This window comes from Gorilla gorilla, chromosome 15 (genome assembly GCF_029281585.2).
Source record: "Gorilla gorilla gorilla isolate KB3781 chromosome 15, NHGRI_mGorGor1-v2.1_pri, whole genome shotgun sequence".
In the NCBI taxonomy this organism is placed as follows: domain Eukaryota; kingdom Metazoa; phylum Chordata; class Mammalia; order Primates; family Hominidae; genus Gorilla; species Gorilla gorilla.
In genome coordinates, this window is record NC_073239.2 from 111,236,098 (window position 1) to 111,258,415 (window position 22,318).

General features: G+C 44.6%; 1 protein-coding gene across 1 annotated transcript; it reads right to left on the bottom strand.

Moving 5' to 3' along the window:
• Positions 1-946: 946 nt before the first annotated feature.
• On the bottom strand, positions 947-19,980 carry SERPINA6 (serpin family A member 6). Its single transcript, XM_004055627.5, has 5 exons — positions 19,899-19,980; positions 10,680-11,311; positions 6,382-6,652; positions 2,770-2,917; positions 947-1,302 (listed from the first exon to the last, which is right to left on the bottom strand). Exons 2-5 carry the CDS (start codon positions 11,290-11,292, stop codon positions 1,117-1,119), a joined length of 1,218 nt encoding a protein of 405 aa, XP_004055675.5. The 5' UTR covers positions 11,293-11,311; positions 19,899-19,980; the 3' UTR covers positions 947-1,116.
• Positions 19,981-22,318: the final 2,338 nt, after the last annotated feature.

The window sequence follows — 22,318 nt, forward strand, 5'->3', positions numbered from 1 at the left end:
CTCTTTCCCACATACCTTCCTGCACCGCCCTGACCCCTAAGACCCATGACAAATTAAAGATGCCACATTTGTCTGCAGTTGTCAGGGCTGTTAAATCAAGTTTAGCCTAATGCGGCCTCCTTACATATTTTAAATTTGGCCTAAAGATTTCTCAGTACATCATGAACTGTAGCAAGTGGAGGGATGAACAGACCATAGCCTACACTTGTGCCAGTCACCGAGTTTTGGCTGATCAAAAGTAGCCAAATAAGACAAACATCAACCTATAACCAATCCGGCTGTTTCTGTTCCTCTCTTCTGTTTTCTGTACATCACTTTCGTTTTTCTGTCTGTAAATCTTCTTCCACCACGTGGCTGCACTGGAGTCTCACAGCTGAGGAGGCTGTCCGATTTGCGAATCATTCATTCCTCATTTATACTTTAGATTTAGTTCAGCTGAAGTTTGTCTTTTATTAGGGAAGAGGGGAGGGTTTGTTGGCCAGAGGAGTTGCTCCTCCTGTGGCAGTACCAGGTGTTATGACCTGCATGTTTGTGTCTCCCCAGATTGATACATTCAAACCAAATCCCAAAGTTGATGGTGTTAGAGTTGGAGCTTCTGGGAGGTGATTAGGTCATGGGTAAAACTCTCATGAATGCGATTAGGACCCTTATAAAAGAGGCCCCAGAGAGCTTTCTCTGCTCTTTCTGCCTTGTGAGGACACAGCCAGAAGATGCCACCCCTGAACCAGGAAGCGACCTTCCCCAAAACCCAACAAGGCTGGCTTCTGATCTCAGACTTCCAGCCTCCAGAACTGTGAAAAAATGCATTTCTGTTGTTCATGAGCCTGTGGTGCTTTGTTATGGCAGCCCACATGGATGAAGATGCCAGGCCTGGGGATTTGCAAACACCACTTTAACACAGTAACCTCCAGAACCCCCCTGCCCTTCTCTTTAACCACACCGGTCATCAGAGTCGCAATGACATTTATTAAAAGATGCCTAAAGGTAGACACAACTCTGGTTGGAGGGAGAAGAACTTGGAGGAGATTGGGGGAAACCTCCCGCTCTCCAAAACATTTCTGTGGGATCCCTGGTTCCCAAAGTCAGACAGTGCTGAGGCTCTGGGTGGGTGGTCTCTTACACTGGGTTCATAACCCTCGCCAGGAAAAGGCTGCTCCAGGTGAAGTGGTCGAAGATCATGATGATGAAGGGCTGGTTGAAACGCAAGATGATAGGCTTGGATGTCAGGTTTAGGGTGACCCCAGTGGAGCCAGCTGTGTCCACACCCTCCTCATTGAGTTGCAGCACAGCTTTATGGACCACCTGTTAGGTACAGAATGAAGATGGGTAGTGAGACCTGCTGTGCGTTCTCGCTTTCCTGACTCATTGCTGGGACCCTTCACGTCCTTGGTTTTAGGAAGGTAAATCCAGGGTCAGAGAAGGTCACTTGCTGGATTCTTATCCAAGTGGCAGCCCCAGGATTACACAGCCCAAGTCTGTCCACCTCCAGAACCTGGGCCGCACCTACACTTCCTATACAAAGGGCAGATTGGGCCCATCACATGGAGATTAGAAGTCTCATGGCTTGAACTGGGCTTCACTGTCCATGTTGGGCGCTTCTTACCATCCTGGGGTAGCGGAGGGAGATCTTGCTCCCTTTCCAGTCTGCTGGGTAAATGCTAGGGTTCAAGTTATGCAAAGTGCCTATGTCTGTTCTGTTTGGGAAAGCTGAGGCAGAATCTAAAAATGTAAATCTTTGACTGTTGATATGTCCTTGTTGTGATCAAAATTAGGAGGAGTTCTGAAGTCAGCAAAACGTCTGCCTAGCTTGTATCAAAAGACTCTGGTAACTCATAACCTGGCTAAATAAGTAACAGGTGATATTGGTGAGCTCACAACACCCTAAGGGGTGGGAACTTCCAGCGACTCTTTCCAGCAAGCACACTCAGGCTCTGGTGGCTCTGTGAGTGGCACCCATGGCTAGGAAGAAGCTGAGCTGGGATTGGAACCCCTGCAGTGTGTCTTGAGCAGATGAGGTTTTGAGTCAACAGGCCTGAGATCAAACATCAAACTGTTATTTACTAGCTCTGTGACTGTGGGGAAGCTGCATACCCTCCCTGAGCAGGAGATTCCTCATCTGAGAAATTGGGATAATACCTGCCTTCTGAGAAGGCAGCTGTGTTGACTCAATCCACTCACACAGCACGCATTTTACTGAGCACATGTTACGTGCCAGGTACCACGGAGGCCACAAAGTCCTGTGTCTTGAGGTCAGGGGCCACACATCTGAGTAACGGGGGCATACACAGGGCCTACACAGTTTGGGATATATAGTAGGTGTTCAGTAAAAATTTTCTGAATGCATGAATAACAGAACATAAAGCTGAAGGATTTATGTAATTGAATGGATGTAATTGGGTAGAAGGCTCAATATGATCCCAATTAGACATTTACCACTTTTCCTGTTTCTTTTTGCCAGGGGCCACTCACAGCTCTGCCATGACAACTTGGTTTTCACAGTTCCCCTCTGTGTGGTCTGGTGGGATGGGTAGGTGCCTGGCCTGTGGCCCTCCTGTGTCGATAGCTTCCTGTGTGATCTTGGGGATGTCATGTTTTCTTGCTGAGCCTCCATTTACCTCATGGTGAGACAAGGGGCTTTGACTCAACCTGGGGTTCTCAGCCAGGGACCTAGAGGCTCATTCATGAATGAACTCAGTGCCACTTCCTAGTATTATATTTATATTGTGAATTTTGCAGGGGGAAGAAAAGGTGGGTTCCCATGACATTTACCTTTGATGACTTCAGCTGGGTGTCCTGGGTGATGCGTGAGAAATTTGCCTGGTTGGTGAACAAGTCTGCAATGCCCATTTCCTCCAGCACATCTCCGAGGTCATAGACTCCAGAGATGGTGACCTTTGGAATGTACAGGTCCACCTGGCTGCTCGGGGTAAGCAGACAGAGTTAGACATTCCAGGGCTGGGCCTGGCAGAGGGGAGAGCAGCACCTCTTCTCCTGGCCAGATTCTTATTTCCTCGTGCGCTCCCTCCAGCTCCTGCCCTCCAGCCTGACTTGCTCTTTGTAGGTAGGAGAAGGGACAGAGCAGGAGGCAGGATCTGTCTCTGCCTCCATGACACAGGCAGCTTTCCCACGGGGCCTCTGAATTGCACATTCTTTTCTTCTCTGCAATTCCTTCGAGCTGATTCCACTTGGGATGCAGCTGGACCATGGAGCATTTAAGACAATAGTCCATAATGAAGCCTTTTAGTCCCAGGAGAACTCCTGCTAGAAGCAGAGGACTGGAGGGAGCAGTGGTCCCTGGCTCCAGCTGTGCCACTAATGCTGTGTGGCCTTTGCCAAGTCCAGCCCCTCTCTGTGCTAATGTCCTCACCTGCACACAAAGGTGGTTGAACACAGGCTCTCCCAGGGCAGGTGGGTGCTAAATCTCTGTGATTCTGCAAGAATCTGATTCAGCTGGCAGTTTCTACCAGCTGAAGCAGGTGGGGTTTCTAGAAAGGTAAGTGGGGTCACACTAGGGGCAGCACGGGCATCTACGCTTTTTAACATGTCAAGGCCTTATTGTTATTTTTAAATTCTTCTTGTGCCTTCTCCCCAGAGGGAGAGCAGATGTCTAAAACACTGAAACTGAGGGGTGTCAGTGAACTCGCACCGGCTCTCTCGGCAGATGGGAGGGAAGGCACGAGACCCTCTCCTCACTGAGCAAAAGCAGCCCTGAGTGAGGCCCGGAGACTGGCAACCATCCTGTGTGAAGTGGAAGCCGTCCTTTTCTAAAGGAGAGGGAGAAGAACCAGAGGCGAGTCGGTGTGTACCTTCTCCAGGTGCGGAAATAGTAACAGAAAGAAAGGAAGGGAGACCAATTTATCCCAAACACCTGGTCTATGTTCTTTACTTTTTTTTTCTCCTCTCTCTGTCTCTCTCACACATGCATGTGCACACACACACATACGCACCTATGAAGTCGGAATCAACATCTTTAATTTCCAGGTTGAGAGACCAACACTTAAGAGAGGTTGAGGAATTCCCCCAAAGTCACACAACTGGGAGGCAACAGAACTGAAAAGGCCAGGACTAGTTTTGCCATCTGCCGCCTGCTGCGTTGTTGACAGCTCTCTGAGAGCAAGGTGATGGGGCTTTAAGGTATGTATTATTGATTAATGTTGCTCACATTGAAGTATTTTCATGAAAAGATTATTTTTGGTGTAAAGAAAGATAGATAGTCCTTCCCATCATTTTCAGTGGAGTATGAGCTGGAATGCATTGTTTGCATCTTGGTGCGTTATCACTCCCTTGTGGTATTACACCTAAATTACAGGTTTTCTTTGGTGGGTAGAAAGGAGGAAGAGATGGCAAATGGATCCCTAGCATCGCCCAGACACAGGTTCACACCCATGCATATATATGTGTACACACTCAAGCGTAGTTATGGATGGTTTAAGAACTGTGTCCTCCACATAGCTATAGGGGATTGCTCAGAAACACAGGGCTGACTACGTGACTTCCCTACAGGAGAGAAGTCAAATTCCCAGACACTTCCATGTGCATTCACAGAACTGGATGAACTTCTCTAGAAGCATCCAGCATCAAATAGATCTCTGAAGGTATCATTCAAAATGAAAACAATCTGAAACCATAAACCACAAAACCTACATATTAATAAAGTAGAGGAGCTTCCTCCTAGATTATCTACTGCAAAATTTTTAGACCACAACATTTGTCCAAGCCAAATTTGTCTTCATTACTGCTGGCCCTGCATTGTTGGCACTCTGGGCATGGTCCCCTGACTTCATGTCGGGTCTGGAGGCCACTTCCCCCTGGCTGAACTTCCATTCACACTCAAAGCAGTTTCAAGGGAAAACAACCTGCTCTGCAGCCCTTCCCCATTCCCGGGCAGAGTCAGGCATTCCCACCTCCCAACCAGTGGCATGTTACATATCTCTGTCTGTCTCTCTCAGAACTCACATTGTCGTACCACTAATTCCAACAGAATCTGTTTTCTGCTCTAGAGTGCATGTCTTTAAGGGCTCTGTTTTGTCCTATTCACCACTCCATCCCCTGTGCTTAGCTAGGGCATGGTACATAGCAAGTGCTTCCGTTTATGTGCATTGAATGAATGAGCGAATGAAATGCACATTGAATGAATGAATGAGTGAGTGAGTGAATGAAATGCTGCCTGATCCACCAGCCTTCCTGAGCTACTCCAGATCTACATTCCCACTCTCTCCTCAGCATCCCCCCTGCTTCTGAGTCTGCATCAGCCCCCCTGCCACCAGGTTTCATGCTGGTTGGCATTTTCTGACCCTTCTGCACAGATGGAACTTGAATCTCCCTGAGAGTGAGGACCATGTTCTAAGAACACCTCCTTCCTCCTTTAAGGTGAGGAGCAGGGCTGCGCACTTGCATGACAATAATTTCAATTACTGTCTAGCTCAGGGGTGCTTAGGGGGAAAATCTCATTTGTTTGTGCATCTGTCCATCTATCCAACCATCCACCCATCCATCCACTCACTCATGCATCCATTTACTTATTCATTCGTCCATTCATTTACTCATTCTCCATTCACTCACTCACCATTCTATGCACTCACTCACCATTCTATGCACTCACTCACTTATTCATCCATTAATTCACTCACTCATTCATTCTTCCATCCATTCACTCACACATCCATTCATTCAGGCATTCATTCATTCATTGCTGACTCACATCCTCAGCTGACCTTGCCTGAGTGTCAACCCTGCACCAGCCCCTTGCTTGGGCCTGAGGTCAGAGATAGAGGGAATCCATTGGCCGCTTCTCCTCCTGGCTACTGCCTCTTCAGGATATGCAGCCCTTGCTTTCTTTCTACTTACTCGCTTATTACCTACTTTAGCCTTGCTTTCTTAGTTGTTTACTGATGATTGATTGATTGAAGAGTTAGATGCCCTGAGTAACTTAAGAACCATTCATAGATTTTGCATTGGCTCCATGATGTATACAGAGGTCATTTTCATTATATTTCTATATAATCTTTAGCAGGGCATGGTTTCAGGTAAGCAAGATAACAAAACGGATAAGTGTGTAACTGGGTGGTTGGTGAACTTACTTTAAGAAAATGCTGCAAAAATATGACAATGCAGAGAGTATGTATGAACCTCACAGGGAAAGGGAACCTCACTCTGTGAAATGCCCCAAAGTATTTCAGTGTTGATGGACAGATCAATAAATAAGCGTGAGCTCTAGATTAGGGAAACTTACAGCCTTTGGGGGCCCAGCAGACAGGAAAACTGTGCCCTGGAGGGTGAGTCCAGGGAAGGAAGGATGCCCCAGCATACTCCCTTTCCACGTGCCCCACTTTCTGGGGACACGTGCATTGCAGAAATCAACATGATGGCTGGAGGACTTACCTGCTGGTCAGGCCTGCGGACCACCTGTTAATCGTGTCCCGGCTCAGCGCAGCGATGACTGTGTTCATCTTCCCCTTGTCCGGAAGGATGAAGAAGACAGTCCCATTGCCCACATAGTTCATCTGCACCAGCTGGCAGGGGAGCTCCAAGTCATGAAGGTAACTGATGGTGCTCGACTGCAACATCATGGGCACCTTCACCACAGTTGTCTCGTCCACATAGAAGTTCTCCTCCCTGGTGCTTGCCAGGTCAAAGGGCTGTGTCCATGTGCCTAGGAAGAGGAGGAGACAGGTCTGTAGGGCAGAGAGGAAAACACAGTTCCAGGTGACCTCACGGGCCTACTCTCCAAGTGACACAGTGGTCTTCTGCATGCTTGGAATGTCCCCATTCAAGCCTCAAGGGTTTTTAGGTAAGATATAAAAATTCCCAGAAATTTAAAGCCTGTTTCATCCTCTACTTCTTGGAATGGGTTGAGGATGAGCTCTGTTTCTGAGACTGGCTTCTAAACAAGGAAGTGGGGAGAGACCAAGAGGATGCTGGTCCTTGGATTTGGGGGTAGGTCAGACTGTGCCTTGGCTCCCCATGCCTAGGGTGGGTCCCAGTTCTGAGGGCTCTGGAAGTGGTGCTAGACCTCAAGTCTCAAACTCAGAGTCCCTGGTGGGAAGCGAGGGGGCCATCTCCACCCCTGCCAGCCTGGCCGGCCCAGCTGAGGCTCCTGACCCTGCTGAATGGTCCTTCCTTCTAGGCCACGTTGTCCTAATGAAGAGTCAGGGTGAGAAGACTCCTTCAGGGTCACAGACTCCCACCCCCAGCAGGCCCTCAAGTCCCATCTACCATGTTCCAGGGTGCCACCATCCAGCTTGTTTTTTTGCCTTGAGATGGAGAGCTCACTACCTTCACAAATGGGACTTGGCGGTACTGGTCAGCTCTGATGGGAAGAAAATTGCTCATCAGACTGAGCCAAAGCCTGCCTGATTGTCCGCCACCAGCGGGACCTCTTCTGTCCTTCTGAACTTATTCCAGACAACTGAGTCCACCTGCAGGAAACTTACCTGGGCTGAGTGTCACAGGGTCTCTCTGCTCTAGGTGACGTCTCCCCAGTCTTAAAGTGATGACTGAGGCCCTTGAGTCCAGCAGATCCCAGGTGTCCTGGCTGCCATTGACCACAAGCCCTGAAGCCCTTGCCAGGCCACCATTTCCCAGCCCAGGCTCCCTAAAGGTGGCCAGAACATCACTCCAGGTAGCCCTTTCTCCATCCTACTGTCTGTGGGATCTATGGATTGCTCAGCCAAAATTCTTGGTTCTAAGCCAGCCACAAACCTTTTGTAATAGCTACTTATGGAGACAACAGGGAGAGGCCGATGGATGTAGAGAAATCAGCCATGGCTGCGGAGTCTAGAGACACCAGAGCTATGCTGGTCCCTTCTGAATGACCTCACTAACCTTGATGTCTGCAGACACTGGCCAATGGTAGTAAACTCACCATCCGTCTGTCTCACGGCAAATGAGATTATTTGAGGGTTCTCAAATCATCCTCCAAAGGAGGTCTAAAATCCTCAGAACCAGAGGGCAGTTGTATTTTGTGGTAACTTACAGCAAAAAAAAAAAGTGGGTAAAATATTTTTCATTGTTAGGTTTTTTTTGTCCTTAACATTTTGCTGCTTGCTTTTTATGGAGTATTTCTTTTCTAGAAGTAAGCATAATGTATATAGTTTGAAGCAAAACAAAATACAAAATAGGGTTCAGCCTCTACTTTAAGGGATCTATTCTCAAAAAGTTCTAGGAGAATTGGTGGTAGAGAAAGAATTTATTGGGGACGACCTGAGAGAGCAAGGATGGCTCCTCTGGAAAATCTTTTAACAATATTTTTAATGTTATTTAAAAAAAACTGTCAAGAAAGTCCGATAAATAACACATCAGGTGCGGGGTGAGGTGGCTCACACCTGTAATCGAAGCACTTTGGGAGGCCGAGGCGGGTGGATCATGAGGTCAGGAGATCGAGACCGTCCTGGCTAACATGGTGAAACCCCGTCTGTACTAAAAATACAAAAAAATAAAAAAAATTAGCCGGGTGTCATGGCGGGTGCCTGTAGTCCCAGCTACTCAGGAGGCTGAGGCAGGAGAATGGCATGAACCCGGGAGGCGGAGCTTGCAGTGAGCCAAGATTCTGCCACTGCACTCCAGCCTGGGCGTCTGAGCAAGACTCCGTCTCAAAAAAAAAATAAATAAATAAATAAATAAATAACACATCAGGGCCATTTTACATATTCTACATTTAGTGATAATACCTACACTAATCTTGATTTCTGTTTATTATCCTGGCTTGCTAGAAATATTTCAGAGTATTTTGCCAAAAGTTTTAACCAAACACTCGCGGATTCGTTTTGTTGTACTATAGAAAATCTGTGTACAATGAGGCATTTCACCTCCATCAATGTCTGGTCCTGCATTCAGGTGTTCCAAGTTTCTCTGATTTTGTAACCTAGAGCTGTGATCTCCTATCCACTTAGCCCCACTGTGGTCCTGAGGACACTTAAACCTCGTACAGAATGACACCAGGCCAGCACCCGTTCCACCAGCACCCATTCCACCACACGTGCTCAGGCATCTCTCAGGCTCAGGAGGGCCCTCCGTGCACCTGGGTTTACTGTGCCTTTTCCCCAGGTTGTGTTGCCTGAACCTCTGTGCAACCACTGCTGAGCTTGTTCCATGCACCAAGCATTACACAAGGGCACTGGAATCTCCCAAAGAGACAAAGATACCCTGCACAAGAGTGCACAGTCTCGTGGGGGAGATGGTCTGTGGAATTTGTGGGAGCACACAGAAGAGTTTCTGGGCAAATGTTCCCAGCTTCCCTGGCCCTCCCATAGTCAGGTGTTAGGAAGGCTGCCTTTGCCTGGTCAGCCTCTCAGCCTCACCATCCTGCGAAGAGGGCGGCCTCTCCTGGGAGTTCCCAGCCTTGTGCTGGAGAGCAGGAAAGACCCAGAGGCAGGTAGAGAAGAAGGACTCGTAGAGATGCTAAAGCAGTCCAGGCAGTAAGGAGGTGCGGGATGGGAGGGGAGGTGGGCACAGTCTGATGGGAGGTCCTGAGAGAGAGCTGGGGAGGAGGGGAAGGGGGCATGAGGGGTCCCGGCTGGGGATCACATCTCCACTGATCTGATGATCTTGTCGAGAGACACATGTTCAGTAGAGATACTGGCTTAGTTTGCTTATTTTGGCTGTTTTACCTGCATTCCTTTGAATATGATTGCTTAACTGAAACTCAACCACTTGGGTGCTAAACAACATGTTATGGCAAGACGATTGCCCAAACAAGGCATGGGCAAACTGTTGAGCATGCATATGAGGGCAAAGGCTTTCCTGGGTGAATCTGGGGAGGCTTCACAGAGGAGGTGACTTTTGAGCTAAGATTTGAAGTGAGGGAAGATGTTTTAGGCAGTCAGATAAGTTGCAAGAGGGCTCATGAGACAGAAGAGGCCTGGGCTTTGTGGCAGGCAGAATAACAGCCCTCCAAAATGTCCACATTCTAATCCCCAGAACTCGAGAATATGTTAGCTTTCACGTCCAGGGGGAATTAAAGTTGTAGAGGGAATCATAATTGCTAATCGGCTGGCCCTGAGATGGGCAGCCTATTCTGGATCACCCAGGTGGGCCGTTATCCAGTGTAATCCTGAGGGTTCTTGTAAGTCAAAGAGGAAGGCAGGAAAGTCAGAATCAGAGAGATGTGATGAGGGAAGCAGAGGTGGGAATTTGCAATTACTGGCTTTGAAAATAAGAGAGGCCCACAGGCCATGTGGCTTCTAGAAGCTGGAAAAAGCCTGGAAGTGCATTCCCCCCTAGAGCTTCCAGGTTTTTATGAACAGGAAGATTGAAAAACTGAAGCAGGACCTGGTCAGAGCAGTGTGTGCAGGATGGCTTTGGGGGCATCTGGGAGTTCCCGAGGGGCTGGGTGGGGTTCTGTCTAGTTCTAGGCCATTTTTCCAGTCCCTGGCCCAGTGCTTGACAGTCAGCATTTGTGGAGCATGAAGCAGCCAGACTGTTCATGGTTACAGGTGCAGGCCTCAAACCAACCTGCCAGAATGTAGGCACATTGCTCAACCCTTCTGGGTGTCATTTTGATCTTTTGTAAAATAATATAATTCCACCTACCCAGCAGGATTGTGGTGAAGATGGAGATTCCCAGATGTGTATGTGCTTTACAGAATCAAAGACTTTGCCCAAGAGTGTGCCCTGGATTTTAGCGGCTGTTATTCCTGGCCATAGTGGATGGGCCTTCAGACGGGGATGGGTGGGAATACCTTTGAAGAAGATATAGTTGACCAGGACGAGGATGGCTGGGCTATCCAGCCCTGACAACAAGTCGACAATTTTCCCCTGTGTCTTACTCTTGACATAGCTGTTGATCTGTCTGCTGGCTGTTGCCCAGTCCTGGAAATTCGTAGCCAAGACCTCTGACTCATAGTAGTGCTTGATGTCTGCTGAGAATGACTCCAGCAACTCCAGGCTGCCATCAAGAAACAAGGCATTGCCCATGGTCATTTCTAAGCTGGTGTCTGACTTTGCAAACAGTTGGTGCAGGTGCTGGAAACCCTGGTGGATCTCAGTCTCAGACCTCTCAGTGAGGTTGAAACCCAGGCCCTGGAGAAGCTGGGCCCGTGTGTGGCCACAGGTGCCCAGGGACAGCATAGCTAAGGCCATGGAGATGCTCACAGGGGAGATGAAAATGTTCTTTTTGGGACTCAAGGCCACTAGGTGCTTATACAGGCTGAAGGCAAAGTCAACGTTGGCTGAAGCCAGGCCCCGGTGATGGTTACTCATGTTCACGTAAGCAGCATTAGGATCCATGGCCTGGACGGTCCAGAGGCCGCTGGTGGACAGCCAGAGAAGACAGGTGTACAGGAGGAGTGGCATTGTCCAGTATAGCCAGGCCCTGCCAAATCAGAAAAGCTTGTTAGATGCTGTGGCAGTCTCTGAGTCAATGGGGCATAGTGCAAGAGGAGGCAGGCAAAAGACCCCATTCAAGCCCCAGTTCCTTCCTCCACACTGGCTGTGTGACCTGGAGCACATCACAGAGGGCGCTGGACTTCAGTTTCCTCATCTGGAGATATGAATAACACCCGTTATGATTTATCCAGTGCCTAACAGGTACCCAACACTGATCTAGGTAGTCTGGCTATATTCAGTCATCTAACCATTACCAAAACACTCCTAAAGTAAGTATTATTAACATGATTTTAGGCAGGCAGAAATAGGTGCTCAGAAAGGTTAAAACCCACCCAAAGGATATGTTCAAAATGCTGGAAGAAAAGCAAAACACAATTAAAGCATTCGCAGAAAAACAAAAGCTGAGTAAGCTTTTTTCCACAATACCTACCCTGCAAGAAATGAGAGGCATTTTATTTCAGATTGAAATGAAAGGACACTGGACAGTAACTTTAAGCCGAATGAAGAAATAAAAGACCTCTGGTAAAGGTAGATGCGTGGGCAATTATAAGTTATGTTTTTGGGCACATGATGTGTAGATATGATTTGTTACATCAGTAACTGGAAACAGGTAGGAACAGAGCTATAAGGAAGCAGAGCTTTTGTATGCTATTGAAGTAAAGCTGGTTATATCAAATATACTATGGACTAAATGTATTATGAGCATACATATTACATTTTGGTTTAATTTATTTTCTCTATTGTTTTTCTATTCTTGATTTTATTTAACTCTGCTCTAATCTTTATTATTTCCTTCCTTCTGCTATTTTTCAGTTTAGTTTGCTCTTTTTCTAGTCCCTAAATTATAAACAAAGACTAAAAATTATTTTTACACATTAGCCTTCTAAAATATGATCCCAATATATGCTGTCTACAAGAGACTCATTTTAGATCCAAAAATGTAAATAGACTGACTGAAAGTGAAAGGATGGAAAAGTTACCCCATGCAAATAGTAATCAAAAGAGAGCAGGGGTGGCTACACTAATATTAGACAAAATAGATTTTGAATTAAAAAAGTTCCAAAAGACAGGGCAATGACATATTAATAAAGTTTTCAGTACAGCAAGAAGATATAACATTTTTGGTTCTTCATTTCCTATATTACTGTCCTTTTTTGTATTTAGTTTTTGTACTGAAATGCTATTTTGTATTGAAACACTTTAATAATTCTATTCTCATCCCTTTGTGGTTATTATGGGGATTACATTAGCATCCTAAAGTTAACACCTGAATTTGAATATATGCCATTGTTTATTTGAGATCTTCTTGTTTTTAATGTGTTTACAGCTTTACATTTCTATCATCACACTGCTTTCACTCATTCCATAAGTTTTGGTATGTTGTGTTTCCATTTTCGTTTGTCTTTAAGTATTTTCTAATTCCCCTGGTGGTATCTTTTTTGATCCTCTGGTTGATAAAGAGTGTGTTGTTTTTTCCACAATTTGTAAAATTTCCAGTTTTCCTTCTGTTATTGATTTCTAACTTGATCTCATTGTGATTGAAGAAGATACTTAGTATGATATCTGTCTTTTAAAATCTATTGACTCTTGATCTGTGGCCTAACGTAGGGTCTATCTTGGAGAATGTCCCATCTGCACTTGAGAAGAATGTGTATTCTGTTGTTGTAGGGTGTTCTGTATAGGTCTGATACATCTAGCTTTTAGTGTGATATTCAAGTTCTCTATTTTCTTACTTATTTTATGTCTGGTTGTTCTATCCATTATTGAGAATGAGGTATTGAAGTGTCTAAATTGCTGTAGAACGATTTCACCCTTCAATTATGTCCATTTTTGCTCAATTTATTTTGTCCCAGACACACTCAAAAATAATGTTTTACCAGCTGCTAAGGTTTGAATGTTTGTGTCCCCACAAATTCATGTGTGGAAACCTATTCATGGGGGCTCTACCCTCATAAAAGGAATTAGTGCCTACATAAAAGAGGCCTGTGGCAGTATTTCTGGAAGAAATTGGCATATGAATCAGTGGATTGAGTAAAGACAGCCACCTTTACCAATATGGGTGGGCATTTTTAATCTATTAAAGGCTGAATGGAACAAAGAGGTAGGAGAAGGGCACATTCTCTCTTCTGTCCCTGAGCTGGACATCTGTGTTTGCCGGCCCTGAACACTGGGCCTCCTGCTTCTTGGACCTTTAAACTCTGGGACTTAAACCATCAGCTTTATTAGGCCCTTTTCCTATTGTGGAGCTGCACCATTGGCTCCTCCTGTTGTCAGGCCTTCAGACTCAGACTGAATTACATGGCTGGCTTTCCTGGGTCTCCAGCTTGCAGATGGCAGATTGTGGGACTTCTCAGCTTCTGTAATTACGTAAGGCAATTCCCATAATGCCTCCTCTTATATATATTTCTATATATCCTATAGATTCTGTTTCTCTGGAGAACCCTGACTAATATAATGGATTAAATTAATTTTGAGAGCCTATTAATAGGATTATATGCCATACCCAATTTGGATTTATTTCTGTAATGCAAGGATGTTTCAACATACAAAAATTGATAAGTGTAATACATCATATTAACAAAATAAAAGAAAAAATCACATGATCATCTTAATTGGTGCAGAAAAAAGTATTTGACATAATTCAACACACCCTCGCATGATAAAAACACACAGCAGATTGAGACAGTCAAGTGTAAAGAGGTGCCTGGAGAACATTCAATTGGCCTGCACACTGGGAGAATGGGTGGAGCTGTGGGAAGTTTGTGCCCTTTGCAGCGGGGAGGAGCTTGGCCTCTCTCTCATGATCCGATGTGGTAATCTGGGGATTCAGTTAGTCAGATGAGGGCCTGTTAACAGGACTCTCTCTTGCTTTGCTGAGTTGTTTTCCTTTTCACCCAATAAATTCCATTTTATTCACACCTCAAAGTGTCTGTGAGCCTAATCTTTCATGGCCATGTGACAAGGACCCCGTGTTTAGCTGGACTAAGTAGAAAGTCCTACAACAAAATTAGTAATAGAAGAAAACTACCTCAACATAATCAAGACTACGTATTTATAAAACCTTTTATACTCAATAGTGAAAGACTGAAAGCTTTTCCCCGAAGATCAGGAACAAAACAAGGATGCTTGTTCTCACTACTTTTACCTAATATAGCACTGGAATTTCTAGCCAGAGCAATTGGGCAAGGAAAGAAAAGGTATCCATATTTGAAAAGAAGAAGTAAAATTGTCTGTGTTCACAGATGACATGATCTTATATGTTCAAAACCCTAAAAATTCTACAGAACTCATAAACACATTTAGCAAAGTTGCAAGATATAAAATCAAAACACTAACATCAATTGCATTTCCCACCACTAACAAAGAAAACAATTTGAAAAGGAAATTGAGAAAACAATTCCATTTACAATAGTATGATAAAGAATAAAATAGGGATTAATCAGGGAGGTAAGAGACATACACTGAAAAGTACAAAACAGTGCTGAAGGCAATTAAAGAGGACATAAATAAATGGAAAGACATCCTGCATTCATGGATTGGAAGAAATTGCTAAGATGATAATACTATCCAATACAGTCTATAGATTCAATGCAATTCCTATCAAAATTCCAGTTCTGTATTTCACAGAAATAGAAAAATTTATACTAAAATTTATATAAAAATCTCAAGGGACCTGGATAGCCAAAACAATACTGAAAAAGAACAAAGTTGAAAGTCTTGCACTTTCTGATTTCAAAATTTACTACAAAACTATAATAATCAAAACAGTGTGGTACTGGCATAAAGACATACATAGAGACCAATGGAATAGAATACAGAACCCAGAAATAAGCCTTTCATATGTAGTAAAATGATTTTGACAAGGATGCCAGACCATTCAATGGGGAAAAGACAGCCTTTTCAACAAGTGGTGCTGAAAAATTGGATATTTACATGCAAAATAATGAAACTGGACCTTTAACACCATATACAAAAATTAATTCAAAATAGATCAATGACCTAAAGATGAGTTAAAATTATAAACATCTTAGAAAAAAACATGGGGGAAAAACTTCATGATGTTGGCTTTGGCAATGATTTCTTGAATATCACACCAAAGCCATGGGCAACAAAATAAAAAATAAACAAATTGGACTTCATCAAAATTGAAAACTTTGTTCATCAAAGGATACTATCAATAAAGTAAAAATGCAACTCACAGAATGGGAAAACATTTGCAAATTTCATATCTGATAAGGAATTGATATCCAGGATATATAAAGAACTCCTAAAACCCAAGAACAACAACAAAACAAATAAACCCAGTTAGAAATGGGCAAAGGACTTAGGTGGACATCTTTTCAGAGACAACATATAAACGGCCAGTAAGCACATGAAAAGATGCTCAGCATCACTAATCATTAGGAATATCAAAACCGCAATGAGATACCACTTCGTATCCATAGGGATGGCTACTAACAGACAAACAAAACAGAAAACAATAAGTTGGCACACCAGGCATGATGGCCCGTGCCTGTAATCCCAGCTACTCTGAAATCTGAGGCAGGAGGAATGCTTGAGGCCAGGAGTTTGAGACCAGCCTAGGCAACATAGCAAGATTTCCTTTAAAAAAAATTTTTTTTTAATTTAAATGTTAGCATTGCATGTGGGGAAATTGGAACCCTTATGCATTGCTGGTAGGAATATAAAGTGCTACAATGTGTGGAAAACAATATGACAGTTCTTTAAAAATTAAACAAATTGTCATTTGACCCAACAATTTTGCTTCGAGTATATACACCAAAGAACTGCAAGCAGCTAGTCAAGGAACTTGAAAAGATAATTGTAGACCAAAGTCACAGCAGCATTATTCACCATAGCCAAAAGATGAAAACAACCCAAATGTCTATCAATGGATGAATGAATAAACAAAGTCTGGTATAAACATACAATGGAATACTATTCAACTTTAAAAAGGAATGAAATTCTGACATTTCCTACAACATGGATGAACCTGGAAGACATTATGTTATGTGAAATGAGCCAGACACAAGGACAAATAGAGTCTAATTCTACACCTAGAGTAGCCGAATACATAGGGACAGAAGTAAAATCGTGGTTACCAGGGGCTGGGGCAACGGGAGATGGGGGAGTTATTGTTGAGTGGGTATAGAGTTTCAGTCTGGGATGATGAAAAAGTTCCGGACATGGAAGGTGGTGATGGTGGCACAACAATGTGAATGTACTTTTATGAACTGTACGCTTGTAGTTAAAATGTTAGGTATTATATTTTCCCAGAATACAAATTTAAGGAAAAAATTAAATATAAATAAGTTAAAAAGAGTTCCATAAGAGAAATTTAAAAAAATCCACCCAAGGTCGGAATCAGTAAGTGGACACTGTCTGCCTGCAAGGTTAGTGGTTCCAGGCCCTGTGCTGTGTGGAGCTACCTGTATCACAATAAATACAGGATGCTTACAGGAGAAGCAGGTCTTACTGCACCACCCACTGCTGAACCAGCCATTCTGGGTGAGGGGCTGGGAACCCTCATTTAAACCAGTGCTCCAGGAGGCTGTGGTGTGTTAAATTAAATTAAAGATGGGCTAAAGCTGCCTCCTCATGTAGCAAACTGTAACCTAGCTTAATATGTAAACAAACTGCACCTAACTTGAGAGTATATGTTTGTAACAAGTAACCAAGTCTCAGCCAATCATAGCAGCTGAACTTTCAGTCAATCACAGCCTGCCAACTGCTCAGACATGTTCAAACAAGGCAAACACAGAGCTGTAACCTATCAGCCTATGTGTGTATGTCACTTCCTTCTTCTGCGTGTAAATACTGCCTACATTGCTGGGTGGCACTCTCTGAACCTTTGCTGGTTTAGGGTGCTGTGTGATTCATGAATTGTTTCTTTGCTCAAATAAACTCTGCTACGTTTAATTTGTCTAAAGTTTTCTTTTAACAGGTGCGCTCCGAGCGTGGGAACCACTGTTCTGCTCTGGAATTCCCTAGAGGCCCCTTCCCTGGTGTGTTCCAAAAGCAGAATCTCAAGAAAGACAGGTGGGAACTCCCCCCCAAAACCCTTAGTTCTCCTGAGTCTCCCAAAACCCTCCTTGCGTGTCTCCCTTATCTCACCAGGGTGGAAAACAACCCCTGTTGGCTGCTCTAGCCCCTAGTTCTCTGCTTTAGATAATAGAGGCAGGTGTGACCTGCTCCCCACTCCCCGCACCCAAATGATGGGCTTTATTGAATTCTCCATCGGGTTTCTGACTTGGATTTCTGGGTCCTCGGGACAATTCTTTTCTTTTCCTGGGTTTCGTGGCAGATCAAGCTGGATTGGGGCCCTAGCACTGCCATGTATGAATTAGGTGATGTGGGACAGGCTACTTAAACTCTGCCTCAGTTTCCACAGTATAAAATAGAGCTGATAATAACACCTCTAGCCTTACCCATTTTTCTGGTGTTTGTCTATTCTCCAGTGCCTCTGCACAGCCTCCTCATCTCTCCCAGGGCTCAGCAGTAGCCCCTACCTCGTCTCCCTGCCTCCTGTTCAACTCCCTCCAGCCCTTTTACCCATCTGCAGCTGCATCTTTTTAAATTCTCAAAAATTCAAGCTGATCAGTTCTGCTTTGAAGTTTTCAGGGACTCCCCATTGCCCACCACAAGGCTGATTCTCACTAACGTAGCCCAGGGGGTCTTTGTGACCCAGTCCCTGGTGACAGTTCTGCCTCCAGCCTCAAATCTGGCCCTTTGGGGTCTCAGCCACAGCAACACTGGGTGCCAGGGGTTCTTCCAGCACATATCAGCCTTTTCTCCCACTGTGGGGCAGGGCAGGGCATGTCACATCACTACAGGGCAGGTTACAGCAAGACAGGTCACTGCAGTTCCCCAGGGCAGGTCATTTTGATTTTTCCATGTTTGCTGAGCCCAGCTCTGGACTGGGAGCAGGGAACAAAGATGGATCTGCCTCAGTCCTGCCTAAGTGGCTCCAGTCTGTAGGTCCCTCATCTCCCTGCCTCATCTGGCTCACTCCATCTTGTCCTTTGAGACTCAGGTCCCAGGTCACCGCCTCCAGGAAGCCTTGTATCTGTGCTTCTCTATGGCCTTGCCCCATGACAGGCAGTGAAATATTTGCTTAGCTTTGGTCACTGCCATACCTATCTGGGATCTCCTCTCAGGCACAGGCCCTGTGCGGTATGATGCCAATGGTAGGATGGGCTCCCCTGCCAGCTCTGGGGAGATTGCATGTCTCACCTTCTCCTGTGTTAATTCTCTAAGATGAGGGTGAAAACTCCACCCACCCCACAATGTTGTTGTGAATACCAGACGTGGCTGTTATCAGTGCTTGGCTTATGTGACCTCACTTAATGGGTCATCCTGGGGCCCATTTTACAGATGAGAAAACTGAGATCCAGGGAGACAGAGTAACTCCCCCTGAGCTGGAATTCTAAGCCTAGATGTCTGACATCGGAGCTTGTGCCATGTCATTCTGCCTGTCTCTACAGAGAGCAAAATGATGAGTAAAACAGCTCTTAAGAGTACCCAGCCATGGCCAGGTGTGGTGGCTCATGCCTGTAATCCCAGCACTTTTGGAAGCTGAGGTGGGCAGATCATCTGAGGTCAGGAGTTCGAGACTAGCCTTGCTAACATGGCGAAACCCATTTCTACTAAAAATACAAAAACATTAGCTGGGCGTGATGGCGTGTGCCTGTAATTCCAGCTACTCGGGAGGCTGAGGCTGGAGAATAGCTTGAACCCAGGAGGCAGAGGTTGCAGTGAGCCGAGATCACACCATTGCACTCCAGCTTGGGCAACAAGAGTGAAATTCCATCTTAAAAAACAAACAAACAAACAAACAAAAAAGTACCCAGCCATATAAAAATGCAGAGTATCAATATTACCATGCATTTCATGTCAAGTATGCCCTCTTTGTTCCTCATCTCTGACGAGACTCACTTAGTAAATATTCACTGTGTTCTCTGTTTTCACAAATGCCCTATGAGCCAGGCACAGTTCTTGACCTTCTGTAGTGAAACCTCATGACATGTGGTACAGTGCAGACAGTTCTGTTCTCCGTGCATTATCTCTGCCCCAGGTCACTGAGTGAGGAGCCGTGGTGGAGACAGGTCTGCGTGACTCAGAAGAATACCCCTGCACTGGGCCAGCTGAGCCCTCCCCGGCCCCCACCCGCGGCCAGCATCCTTCATCAGTGGTGCCGACTGGAGCAGATGCATTGTAGCTTGCAGGCTGCGACTCTGTGGCTGTTGTGGCTGTTGTGGCCGTCTGGCTGGGCTTAGGAGCATCAATCACGGCAGTGGACGAGAATGGTTCTTAGCTACAGCCCTCTGTGTCAGCCCCCTGCGTGGCAGGAACCCAGGGGACATCAGAACCCCTGTGGATGACTCACAGACTCTGGGGTCTGGAAAATCCTAACAAGATTGCCTCATAACACTGCTGGCTGCCCTAATGTTCAATGTGCCGTTTAAAAAAAACAAAACATCTCAACAAACCAAACAAGCAAGCGAGCTGCAGCCATGGCTTTGCTCTGGAGGCCGGGCAGGGGGAGGGACAGAGGGTTCTCAGGTGTTACTCACAGTCTGCGGTGGGCTCAGGCTGTTTCTGCTGGCTTGGTCCTGCTGTCCTGGACCCTAGCATGTGTACAGTAAGCCTGCGGTGGATGCTGCCTGTTAAATTTTGTTTGCCAGCTTCCTGGGTGGTTAATGGTTAGAGGGGCCAGTGGCCTTCACCGCTTGGTAGTCCTCTCCCCCGAGTCATTAACCAATGGGAGGCTTTGTCAGGAGAGCTGAGTAAACACAGTAATGGTGCAAATTAACTTTGCTCTGCGTTCAATTCTATGAAGTTTTTTTTAATACCAAAATGTGGCTGGAGTTGCATCAATGTGGTTGCCCTGTGTCAGTTGGCAGAGATGTCTTAGGTGCCCTTAATTAGCACCAAGGTGCAGATACTTGTAAAAAGAAAAATAGGTGTTAGCTCCAATTGGGGATGACTTGGGCAAGGTCCTGCCTTCCAGGGGTCTTAGTCTGGTGGGAGAGACAGACATGGAATAATATCTGCCAAGTGCTTCCTCTGGATTGTCTCACGAAATCTTCACAATGACTCTGTGAAGTGGGTACCATTATCACTCCTCTTTAGATAGGAAACTGAGCTGCATGGAAGTTAAGTTAAACGCCCTTGAGATTCAAATCCAAGACCATTCAATTCTAAAGTCTAGCACCTTCCCCTTTCCCCACATTTTATTTTTCGTCAGTTTTCTTTGGATTACAGGTGACAGACATCAAATTTGAACTGCTTTAAAGCAAAAAGGAATGAACGAGAGGTCCAAGGGTGGAAAGGACTTCAGGCATGGATCTACGGAGTTCTAAATCAGGCATCAGATCTCTCCTTCTCTCTCTCTGTCTTTTTTTTTTTTGTTCTTTCCTAGCTCTGCTTTCTTCTACTTTATTCTGTCTGCATTGGGGACAAATGTGGCCACAGTAGCTCTGGGTTATTTAGTTCTAACTGGTTAGTTGATATCAGAAGGAGAGAACTCAATGTTCATAACAGTTCCCCCCAAAAGTCTATGGCGTGGTTGCCCCCCTTTGGACGGATTGATCACAGTGTGGAGAAGGATGAGGCATTGTGAATGCCTCGCTAGGGTTCTTTGCTCTCTGTTGGGTTGACAGCATCATTCCTTCCATCCAGAGATGAGGGAATCTCTTCCCAGGGGAAAAGAGGAGAGTAGAGCCTACAAATGGGTCTGCAGTTTTGGAGACACCTTAGTTTTGTAGATATTTATTGGTCTTTTCAAGTTTCCTATCCTATAAGGCAAGTTTGAACTTTATATCTAGGAATTTATCTATTTCATCTAGATTTTCAAATTAAATACTACAGAGTTATTCATTAGGCTTCTCCATTATTATTTTTACATTATTATTTTATATCAGTAATTCTTTTTTCTTTTTTTGTTCTGTATTTTATTTATGTCTTTTCTCCCTTTGATAAGTCCTGTTACAGAGATCTATATAGCTAATTAATCTTTCCAAAGATCCACCTTTTAGTTTTGTTACTGGTTTTTAAAAAAATTGATATTTCATTGATTTCTGTTTATATCTTTATTTTTTTAGTCACCCCTTTAAATTCTCTGGGTTTCGGTCTGTTGTGCTTTTTTCTATTTTCTTGAGATAAATGCTTAGCTTTCTTACATTTTAATATTTCCGGTCTCCACATAAATGTATTTAAGGTTAAAAGTTTTCATCTAAATACTGATTGAGCTATGTCCCACACATTTTTGATAATTACTATTTTCATTGTAATTTTTTTCTAAGTATTTTAGAATTTCTTTTCTGGTTTCCTTTAAAACCCAAGTGTAGTTTAGTAATATGTCACTGAGTTTATTTAGAATTTTAGGCTATTCTTTTGTTATTCACTTCCAATTTTATTTCACTATGGTCAAAGAATATTGTCTATTATGATATTGAACATTTGGAATGTTTCGAGGTTTGTAATAACCATACATGGTCTTTTTTTTTTTTTTTTTTTTTGAGACGGAGTCTTCCTCTGTCATCCAGGCTGGAGTACAGTGGCGTGATCTCGGCTCACTGCAACCTCCGTCTCCTGGGTTCAAGGGGTTCTCCTGCCTCAGCCTCCCGAGTAGTTGGGACTGCAGGCGTGAGCCACCATGCCCAGCTAATATTTTTTATTTTTAGTAGAGACAGGGCTTCACCGTGTTAGCCAGGATGGTCTCAATCTCCTGACCTCATGATCTGCCTGCCTTGGCCTCCCAAAGTGCTGGGATTACAGGCGTGAGCCACTGTGCCCAGCTCATATATGGCCTATTTTAATAAACATTTCATGTTTTCTTTAAAAAATAATGGATATTATCTGTTTGATATGTATATATACACATTCATATATGTATATATGTAATAACTTGAGCTTATTTTATTTAAATCTTCATATTTATGTTGATTATTTATTTAAGCTTTCAGTTTCTCAGTGGGGAATGTTAAAATCA